The sequence below is a fragment of the Peromyscus leucopus genome, chromosome 16_21, assembly GCF_004664715.2.
Source record: "Peromyscus leucopus breed LL Stock chromosome 16_21, UCI_PerLeu_2.1, whole genome shotgun sequence".
Lineage (NCBI taxonomy): Eukaryota > Metazoa > Chordata > Mammalia > Rodentia > Cricetidae > Peromyscus > Peromyscus leucopus.
In genome coordinates, this window is record NC_051084.1 from 8,598,352 (window position 1) to 8,609,354 (window position 11,003).

The 11,003-nt window shown below is 46.4% G+C and overlaps 1 protein-coding gene across 1 annotated transcript; it reads left to right on the top strand.

The window, feature by feature from the left end:
• Nucleotides 1-1,982: 1,982 nt before the first annotated feature.
• LOC114705896 (H-2 class II histocompatibility antigen, E-K alpha chain) lies at nucleotides 1,983-7,098 on the top strand. Its single transcript, XM_028888056.2, has 5 exons — nucleotides 1,983-2,126; nucleotides 4,441-4,686; nucleotides 5,151-5,432; nucleotides 5,969-6,137; nucleotides 6,738-7,098. The coding sequence occupies exons 1-4, from the start codon at nucleotides 2,045-2,047 to the stop codon at nucleotides 6,124-6,126; spliced, it is 768 nt and encodes a 255-aa protein (XP_028743889.1). The 5' UTR covers nucleotides 1,983-2,044; the 3' UTR covers nucleotides 6,127-6,137; nucleotides 6,738-7,098.
• The last annotated feature ends 3,905 nt before the right edge of the window (nucleotides 7,099-11,003 follow it).

The window sequence follows — 11,003 nt, forward strand, 5'->3', positions numbered from 1 at the left end:
GGTGGGCCCAAGCTTTGTGGTCTGGGTGGTAGAGAGTGTGCTGGACTTGCATCATGCAGTGGGCAAGCTTGGGCATGAGCAGCAGACATGTGACATCCTCACGCCGTTCCTTGTGTCCTATGGCTCTGTCGGAACTGACATCAACAGGACTTCCCAGAGGCCTCTGACCACTTTAAAAGTCCACCCTGACCAATGCTCTGCCAGCCTGTGGGTGTGCTTCTTATAATATATTTGATTTGATTCTGTTTTTTTAAGGAACTATGACTGGTGGCTCATCACAGTTTAATGTCACCAAGGAAATGTCATTCAGGCGGCTTCAGAAATCCCCTCAGACACATGGGAAGCTAGAGTTGAGAGAACAGGAAACCACAAACAGTGCTCAAATAGAAACTTCCTCCCGTCACAGAGAAGGGGAACTGAAAGTCATCGTCTGAAGTCTAGTTTAATAATCTCATGACAGAACCAATCAGCAGACAGGAACCAGGAGGCATCATATGCTGCTAAGTAGCACCATGTATTTGGAAGGGCTTTAAACTTAGTATGCACTTGCCAAGAATATGGCATTACAGAAGCTAGCAAAAGACAGAGGCAAAAATTGTGTTTGGATTTGGCTCTGAGAAAGGTAGTCAGCCTACATCATTGAACTGTAGCATCAACCTCTCATCTGGAATGATCCCACGGGACGCTCCTGCCTCCAGGAGATGGATACCTAACTCTCTGTGGACAGAACTGCACTGTTGGTCTCCTCTTAGTGACCTGGGGTTAATATCAGATGTCCAAAGCCCCTGGCATAATCAGACCATCGGCAGTCAGAGGATGGCTGCCCTCCTGGTCTGTGGGGGTCTTTGTTCAGGTAGACAGGACCTCACACAACAGTGTAGAAGATCAACCCTGAGCAGTCTCCATCTGACTGACATTAAACAACTAATTCAGCACTAGATGGGCAGCCTGGCTGCCCGGTGGCTTTTCACAGGATTTTAGACCTTTCTGTGTGTAACTAAACATTTTTCTGTGTATTAGATGATGTTTTCAGAAACAAGAGATGTGACATCTCTTAACTTTCAGCAGCCTCTATGGAGAGTCTCAGAACACACATTTGGCTCAGGACTTCAATCCTTATAAGACAGGAGAACTTCCACGGCCCGTTGACGCAGGGTGGTAAGACACTGCTTTACCGTTCCCAGTGGAATAAGCTGTGCCCAAGCTATTCTTTAAAAGTGACCTGAACACACAAACGAGGCTCCATCCTCAGGTTGCATTCTGGCTAGAGATCCAGGCCATGACAGAAATTGGAGGAAGCACCCGGTACAGCCCCTGGCTTCTAGTGATCGCTGCCCACTTTCCAGATATGGCGTCCCAGCTCTCTCTAGTCTTTGGAGTCCTGGGACTCAGTTTATTTCCCGATGTTCTCAGAATACAGTGGATGCCAATGGTCCTGGGATCTCGGCCTGAGCTGACCGTGTTGGGGTTCAGGACACTGGAAATGGAGATGCAGCCAGCAACAGGGGACCCTTGAGTGACGTTCCTTCACCAGAATCCAGGCATTCTCCATGGCCCAGTTGTTCAATTTCTCTATCGATGATTCAGTGTCCCATAAAAGCAGCCTTCCCAGATGTCATACCCAGAGCTACAATCTGCATTTTCACATTAGTGATTTTTAAAAATCTATTCTATCGTCACTAATGTGTTTCAGACAGAATTTAGATTGGGACAGAAGAGTTTGTGTTTGACCAACATTCCCAAACTCTTGAAGTTTTCTTTTTGTTGTTCAGTTTGTCTAAAGACTCTGTTCTTTGAATAAATGGAGAAATTTCTTCTTGAAGAGAATAATTTCTTGAAACGATAAGTAGAGAATATGATATTAAATAGTGGGTTGCATAGAACCTGTTTGTTAGAGTCCTTTCCCTAGCAACAAATGTGTCAGCCTGAACAACTTTTCTGATTGGCTAAAACTAAAGTGATTGGATTTCGATCCCTTTTTGTTCTTGTTAACTCTGCCTCAGTCTGTGATCTCTTCTGACCCCACCAAACACCCAAGAAGAAAATGGCCACAACCGGAGCCATGGTGTTAAGACTTTTCTTCATGGTTGTCCTGATGGGACCCCAGAAGTCATGGGCTATCAAAGGTAAGTGCTAAAGGACGGGAGACCATGAGGGTTTGGAGAAATGTGCAGTGAGCATCTGTAAGACATGTGCAGTGGGCATTTGTAAGACATGTGCAGTGGGCATCTGTAAGACATGTACAGTGGGCATTTGTAAGACAGTCTTTGGACTGAGAAGTAAGAATGACAAGCGCCTGTAAGTTTGAATCTGAGGGTTACAAAGCAGTTATAGTTTTGGGGAAATTCTTCCTTCCAAGTGAAGTATGTCAGAGTTAGTTGAGCAAGACAAATAGAGGCCTGTGTTGCTGAGGACCACCATTTCACCAGAGGCCAGACTTTGGGGGCTATAGGGAAGTAGTTTTCCAAAGGCACCAACAAATCATATATCTGGGTTTTAATTTTTTTAGTGATATAATTAGAAGTCCCACACAATGTTGTGAAGATTAATTGAAAAAATATATGAGGAGCCCTGAGTGCTGTTCTTGGCTGAGTACATGGCAGTTCATTGTTGCCATGTGAACCCTGTTGTAGCTCAGCCACAGACACTGTGTTGAAGATCATTAGAAAGAAAGTCATCAGGCCCCCACCCCCAAATCCACCCAGGAGGAGCGGCAGGGGCAGCAGGCACACTGATATGAAGTGTGTTTAATTCACTGACTCTTGGGGCAGGGGTGGGACACCCATCCCTCTGCGTGACACAGCAGACGTTATGGCATCCAGGGTCACCGCCACTGGGCTCTGTTTACCAGAGAGCAGAAACACGAGTTAAGTGGAGATGACGGACTAGACTCTGTCAACGTCTCCAAAGCCAGTGTTTGGTGCTGATGTGGACATTGTGTGAGAAGGGCTCTGCATCCAGAGGGACCCTGTAGATGGCTACAGGAGGAAAGGAGGTAAGTGGAAACTCAGCTCCAGCCACGCCACAGCGAGTATGGGCCTCTGTTGCCCAAGGACTTAGAAAGGCAGCTACTCTTCCTGTGGGGGCATCCAGAATATATGTTTGTGCATCAAGGCAACTGAAAAGTAAATCCCTTGGTCAGACATTAAAATTACTCCTAAAGACAACAGAGAAGCAATGGTCTCCTCATCCCCCTTGCTGCTGTTTATTCTCCTTGTCAGTCATAATAGACTGAGTCCCCAAAAAGGCTCAGTCACAGTCTAAGCAGTGTTTACATACAGGTCAAGTTTCAAAGCTATACCCCTACTCACAGAGGAAGCCTTGGAGTGAGTGTAAGTGGTCCACAATATTGCAAGGTCTCTGTCTCAACCTCTAGGCACCTCAGGCGCCACTTATGTCTCTAAGGGTCTAGTCCTTGGTGTTTAAATCAGTTTCTGTCCACACAATGTCAGCAGTGTTTGTTAGAGGCCTGATGAGGTGCTAAGAAAGTTCTTGTCTCAAACCTATCCTGGTAGAACGGGACTCACACAGAGCTGTGAGTAGATAGAGATCTGCTCTGATCACAGGGTATGCAGAGGGATCCGATGTCACAACTGTGTTGGGTTCCAGAGTTCCTAATCCATCCTTTCAAACAACTCCAGAGAGTGCAGCATCAGGAGAAAGAGACACGCTGGTGTGCTGACCTAAGGTTACACCCGCACCACAGCACCAGGAAAGTTCCTTTCTTACGCAATGCCACTAGATTCCAAAGTCATGAAGTCTTTAAACACCCCCACTCAAACCTGTTTTCTGAATCAACTTGCCTCTCCCTCAAGGCTCAGGGGACATTATAGAAGAGGGGACAGAAAGAATCGAAGGGCCGGAGGATGGTGAGGGCTGCTGTGAGAGACTGTCTGTCAGACATGACATGGCTGTCACATACATGAATAAACTTGCAGTGGCTGTGGTTACCTGCATAAGCCAGTTAAACAATCCAGCGCTGACGGGGGAGGGACTCTTGAGGCCCTGCCCTTGGTTGAGGAGCTGTTTACAGATGATGTCGACTGATGGAGAGTTACTTCTTTTTTGGTGTGTGTGTGTGTGTGTGTGTGTGTGTGTGTTGGGGGGTGGCCACTGGTAGGTGGCTCATGCTTCAGTGGGTGACCTCATATGCACATAGGGACAACACTAATTTGACCTGGGGGGTTAACAAAGAAGGCTGTGTCCAAGGCTGTGTCTTGCATCCGTCATCCATTTCCCTCTCTGACACAGCTCTCTCTTTCTCACCTCCCACTTTGCTCAGCACGAATGTCCATCACCCAGACCCGTCTCCTAACCCACACTCCGTCCTCTGCTAACCGACTCGTCCAGCCCCAACCCATCACCTCCAACCCAAACACATGGGGGTTTTTCATCTCCCTCTCCCATTTCCCTCGCTAACTTCCTTTCCTTTCTTTTCAGAGGAACACACAATCATCCAGGCGGAGTTCTTTCTTTCCCCAGACCAAAACGGGGAGTTTATGTTTGACTTTGATGGTGATGAGATTTTCCATGTGGATACCAAAAATTCAGAGACCATCTGGAGACTTAAAGAGTTTGGACAGTTTGCCAGCTTTGAAGCTCAAGGTGCATTGGCCAATATAGCTGTGGACAGAGCCAACCTGGACATCATGATAAAACGTTCCAACCACACTCCAGATGTCAATGGTACTCACTCTTCCTCTGTATCACCTCCTCCCAGATGTGGGAACTCATAGCTTTAAAATAGATGCCTTGGAAATCTGCCTCAGGGTGTTCTGACTTTCCCTCCTGAGACCTAAGCTTGCTCGGTGCAGCAAACCCAATTCCCAGGCCCCAGGCCCTGGGGATTTTAGAAATTTAGGCCTTTTTTGCTGTTTTAGTTTTGGCTTATCCATCCACGATCACTCACGCAATCGTTGCCCTGAGTCTGTCTACACTGGGGAAGCTAGGAACTGGGGTGGGTGTGGGTGGGTTGGTGGGTGGGTATCGCACACCTCGATACTGACTCCAAAAGGTCAGAGCTGGATATTGGATAACATGACTCCTCAGGGCACAGCTGTCCTGAAACACAACTGTGCCACAGGCCAGCATGGGGAGGAGAGGAACTCACGGAGAGAACGAAAAGCTGATTTATGTTATGTCCCCTGCAGTGGCCCCAGAGGTGACTGTGCTCCCCAACAGTCCCGTGAGCCTGGGGGAGCCCAACATCCTCATCTGCTTCGTCGACAAGTTCTCCCCTCCAGTGGTCAATGTCACCTGGCTTCGGAATGGAAAGCCTGTCATCACGGGTGTATCAGAGACAGTGTTTCTACCCAGGGAGGACCACCTCTTCCGAAAATTCCACTATCTGACCTTCCTGCCATCCACCACAGATGTCTATGACTGCAGGGTGGAGCACTGGGGTTTGGAAGAGCCTCTGCTCAAGCACTGGGGTACGGCTCATCCCTTAGTTCACTCTAAGACTTCCTGCACTGATGCTGCATTCTGGACCCTTAGCATCCATAGCGTAGGGATGGGAACACAGCTCAGTGGTAGCACGCTTGCCTCACATGTGCGGCGCCTCAAATTCAATGTCCAGAACCCAAAACTAACAGAGTTTACAGTGTTTCATAACACTGATTGCAGTTTATACACCTCTGTTCTCTCCCTAACCAGGATCCTCCACTTTTGAGAGAAAAATGTATGTGTATGAGTGCTTTGCCTCTGTGTGTGTCTATGCACCATGTAAGTGCCTGGTTCCCCTAGAGGTCAGAAAAGGATGTCAGATCCCCTGCAACTGGAGCTATGGAGAGTTGTGAGCTGCCATATGGATGCTGGGGATGAAACCCAGGTCCTGTGCAAGAGCAGCCAGTTCTCTTAAATGCGGAGCCACCTCCCCAGCCCCAGAACTCACTTTCTTTATTACATCAGTCACCAACGCTACCCCCACCACAGTAACTGACAGCTCCCTTGTTTTATTTTTCCCCAGAGTTCGAAGAGCAAACCCCCCTCCCAGAAACTAAAGAGAACTTGGTGTGTGCTCTCGGGCTGTTTGTGGGTCTAGTGGGCATCATTGCTGGGGTTGTCTTCATCATCAAGGGTATGCAAAGACGCAATGCTGCAGAACGCCGCCAAGGAGCCCTGTGAGATGCCTGGAGGTAGGCTAGACGTGGCCAGAGGCTGACAGATGTGCGTGTGTCTGAGGAGAGAAGGCAGAGGCAAGGGTGTGTGGTGCCTTTAAGGAAAGGGTGGGGAAAACGGTGCCTCTTAATCCCTTTTGTTGGAGCAGATCAAGCCCTTAGCATTGGCTGGTATCCAAACCTTCAGGATCTGTGATCCCTTCCATGGCTGCTCCTGGACCACATCTTGAGTCTTAGAAATTTTCTTCAGCTCCCAAGGCCATTGACTCACAGGAGAATGGTGCATCCTGGTGACTTGGGGAGGCTAGCCTCTGGGCTCAGCTACTTCTGAGCATGCAGCAGCCTCGGCTCCAGAGTCTGAAGCCTTTGGATCCATGGCATGAACTGGAAAATGAGTAGCACTGACCTTTTAGTCTGAGAGACGCTTCTAAAGGGATCCAGGGGGAGGCGAGGCATGTTGACCTTTGTGCAAAATAGAGTTTGCAGTTCCTGTTGGGAACCCAAGTCAACATTTAAGGACTTTCCCAGAGTCAAATGATCAAGAGGGATGAGGGAGGAAGTGAGGGGCTCCGGGTACTTGTCCTGAACTCTCTGGTAACCATGTGTGTCCCCCCACAGGCGATGCCTTCAACAGACGCTCAGTGAAGAAACTCGCTGTGAAGTGGCTGAGGTCCCTTTTCTCAGTTGTTCACCTCCGTGGGGAGACACACCTCTGCAGCTTCCAGCCTTAAGCCTGGAGAATGGCTCTCTGGTCTAATGTCTGTCTGGGGCACTCTGCCTCCTTCCTGTAGCTGTTTTCTATTTTCCATCATTTATAGTCACTACGTAATTCCTGTGATGAATATCACGGGGTTCTTCCTCTTCTGTGGAACTTTCTGAGCACTGCATGGAGGTATCTTCTATCTACTTGTGGCTTGCTGTTTCCCCAAAGTGTATTTTTTTTCTACAAATAAACATCCTGGATGAGTTGTGAAGTGTTTTTTGTGTCTGAGCAAGTTCTTGGCGGGGAGGAGGAGTCCGAGGAACATGTGTGTTCCCTCTAAGTCTGTGTGTTGAGTACCTTTTACAAGCTCAGGGGTCAGTCAGAAATCCCAGGTTCACCAGGGTTTTAGGTATCTGCGGATGCTATTACCTGAAGACATTTCCTCATCTGACAAACCCCAGAGCAGGGCTGCTGTACTCAGGATGAACGTGGGGGGAAGTCTGTGGGGAGCTGGAGGGGGACATGAAGGTGAATGTGACCCCCTCCCATTTTATACACATGTAAAATCCTCAAAGAAAGTTTTAAGAGATTCAGCATGCAAATAAGGACAACACTAACTGGACTCAGTATATATCTATGTGCACATGCTGTGTACATTTGCATGTGTGTGTGTGTGTGTGTGTGTGTGTGTGTGAAGAAGTCTTGAATTCTAGAAGTGGGAGGAAGTTGTTGAGGGATCATAGGAAGAGCTGGAGAAGAGAGGGAAGGATGGAAATGATGTAAATATACAAATATAGTATACTTATGTATAAACTCCCCAAATAGATTTTTTAAAAGGAGAAATTCAGAATCGATATTTGGCTCTTGAGATGGCTTTTATCCATATCTTCAGGAAAATAAATCTCAAATCTGAGGGCCAGGCCTTGGATAACGAGGGAGAGAGAGAGGGGGACAGCTGTGGGGGCAAACTGAAAAGATCCACGCATGTTACAGACCGCAACTACCCGTCAGTGACCCCTGCTGCAGAGTCCTTTGTATTAGGAGATGGCCAGGAGACCTGAGGGCCAGGGGTGGGATGCTGTAGCTTGAATCTCAATAGTCTTATGTTTTGAAAACTGTTCTCTGGATGACGGTGACATTTTGGGAAGTGGACCAGGTGAGTCTGGCCACAGAAGTAGGTCACTAGGGTAGGGCTGTTGAAGGTTTCATTCTGTCTGCCTCTCCCTTGTTCCAGCCTCACAGACTCTGCTTTCTGGTCTGATCCATTCAGTTCATTTCTGTTTCTATAACAAGCACCCAGACAAAAGCAGCTGATGGAAGATGGAGTTTATTTTTTGACAACTCCAGTTTCCAGCCATTACTGTGGTAAATGTCAGGGCAGAAACATAAAAGTGTTACATCCACTGTCAAGAGCAGAAAGATCAGATGTGGAAAGGAGGCACTGAACTATTATTGAGAGAATGTTAGAGGCTTCAATCAAGTGACAATATGAGAATTTGTTCAGGAAGGCTAGAGTGTTTCAACATTTGAGAATCAGTTGATGCAATTCACATTAATTGAAAGATGGAGAAAAGCCTTTGATCACCTGGTTAGACTCAGAAAATGGACTGTGGTAGAATTTAACATTAAAGTTGTTTTGTTTTTGTTTTTGTTTTTTTGAAAGAATTGATTTCTTAAGAAACCTGTAATGAAAAGCAATTTATTTGACCTGGGAAGGACAGCTGTCTTGCTTTGCACATCAGACATGGAACAGAGCATTGAAACTCCCCGTGTGGTATCTAGTATATTACGGTGTTGGGTAGTGAAAAAATGGTAAAATAAATCAACAAAGAGGTATTAGGATTTCAAAGACTACAAAATATAATCGTTTCCTTTTTCATATAACCAGATACTCAGGTGTAGATGTAACCAACCGTCTTATTAAATAAGAAACACAGAAACAATGTAAAAGAGAAAGCCAAGAGGTCAGAGCTCAGAGCTAAAATCTCACCCTTCCTCCTCTGTGTCCCAGCTTCTCGAAAGAGAGTTATTTCCTGTCTGTAAGTCGCTTTTCCAGTCATTCTGCCTTCTCATTGGTTGTAAACCCAAACACGTGACTGCCTCATCACTGTCTGAATGTACAGCCCCCTAGGTCTTAAAGGCATATGTCTCCAATGCTGGCTGTATCCCTGAACACACAGAGATCTATGGGATTAAAGGCGTGTGCCACCACCGCCACACTCTGTCTATGGCTCTAATAGCTCTGACCCCCGGGCAACTTTATTTATTAACATACAATCAAAATCACATTTCAGTACAATTAGAATACCACCACACTCAGGAAGTAAAAATATAACAGACAAATGCATAGTATTAATAAGAAAATTAAAAATGTAGGGTACAAAGCCATTGTAAAAAAAAAAAAAATTCTTCCAGAAACAAATGAAAACAAAGTCAAGAAGATGATACTAAAAAGGCCAGATATTCAGCCAGCACTAACAGCACACTAGGAAGACTTTTGTTTGGAGAACTATAAATCATCACTGGGGAAATGGGTACAGGTAAACACTTGAAGGGATAGACAGTGAGACAGTACGACTGAATATACTCAAGATGTTTTCTCTAAATCACTCTGCAAACAGAAAAATGCTCCAGAAAACCAGAGTAAGACTTTACTTATTTATTTTATTTGCTGGTTTGTGTCTATTTCTTACCTCTATTTAGCAATCTGGGGACTCATTAAGTTATATTTAAACTCCACATGTAAGCAGTGAGGTTTCATTAGATAAGAAAATTATTGGGGGAAAGATCAAGGTGCCGATGTTGTCAAATGCAACCAATATCACACCCAGAAAATACACTTTATGCAAATAATACATAATAAAGCTTAAAATGTGCATGACAGAGACCTTGAGTTTGCACTAGCATGAGTCCTCGGTGGTGGCGTGTAAATTCTCCTGCAGCAATCGCTGCACTGACATCACTGCGCTGAAATCGCTGCACTGCAATCACTGCACTGCAATCGCTGCACTGCAATCGCTGCACTGCAATCGCTGCACTGCAATCGCTGCACTGAAATCACTGCAATCACTGCACTGCAATCGCTGCGCTGCAATCGCTGCGCTGAAATCACTGCGCTGCAATCGCTGCGCTGCAATCGCTGCGCTGAAATCGCTGCACTGCAATCACTGCACTGATCACTGCACTGCAATCGCTGCACTGCAATCGCTGCACTGCAATCGCTGCACTGCAATCGCTGCACTGCAATCGCTGCACTGCAATCGCTGCACTGAAATCGCTGCGCTGAAATCGCTGCGCTGCAATCACTGCACTGCAATCGCTGCACTGAAATCGCTGCACTGAAACGGTCTTCTGAGCGGATGGTTCGCTTCTTGAGTTTACTTTTCAAACTAACTCTTCAGCTCTGATTGGAACCAAGCTTAGTGTCTAACAAGGACTATTGGGGTCCAGCCCCTTGTAGCTGAAAGTTTTCCTGTGTCCCACCTGGTCCGCAGCCGCTCAGACCCAAACAAACACACACAGGCTTATATTATTTTTAATCTATGGCAATGGCAGGATTCTTGCTAGCTAGCTCTTATATCTTAAATTAACCATGTCTATAAATCTATACTTTGCCACGTGGCTTGTGGCTTGCCAGTATCTTTCCATCTTGCTTCTCCTGGTGGCCGCTAGCAGCATCTCCCAGCTCTGCCTTTTTCTCTTTCTAGTTAGAATGTCCCACCTAACCTTATTCTGCCTCACCATTGGCCAAACAGCTTTATTTATCTACCAATCAGAACAACATATAGTCACAGTATACAGAATGACATCACCCCTCAGCCCCTCGATAGCCCTCTCCCACGGTCCGTGGAAGAATCTACAACCAGCTGATATCTTTGATGATACTGAATGAATCTACGTACATGAAACTCTTTAATCCATTCACTTTATTTTTCTGAGTGAGTTCTCCCTCTACATGGCTTCTACTCTGCTCTCCTACTTAGCTCCTTTCTTGCCTGATTCTCCCTGCATCTTTCTGCTGTTCCCTCTAAGTGCCATCTTAAACCTTCATCTTAGTTCTGCCCCATCTCGTCTCTCTCATCTTGTTCTTACCCACCTAGTTCTCCCCCATCTGGCTCCTCCTCACCTTCCATTTCATCCTTCTATTTCTGTCTTCTAGTTCTCCAATCTAGTTCTCCTCC

What these genes read in the sequence shown, in the direction of transcription:
- LOC114705896 (XM_028888056.2), top strand. Translation starts at nt 2,045, where the DNA reads ATGGCCACAACCGGAGCCATGGTGTTAAGACTTTTCTTCATGGTTGTC. An exon ending in GAAGTCATGGGCTATCAAAG is followed by an intron (nt 2,127 to 4,440) that starts GTAAGTGCTAAA and finishes CTTTCTTTTCAG; the next exon opens with AGGAACACACAATCATCCAG. An exon ending in GCCTCTGCTCAAGCACTGGG is followed by an intron (nt 5,433 to 5,968) that starts GTACGGCTCATC and finishes ATTTTTCCCCAG; the next exon opens with AGTTCGAAGAGCAAACCCCC.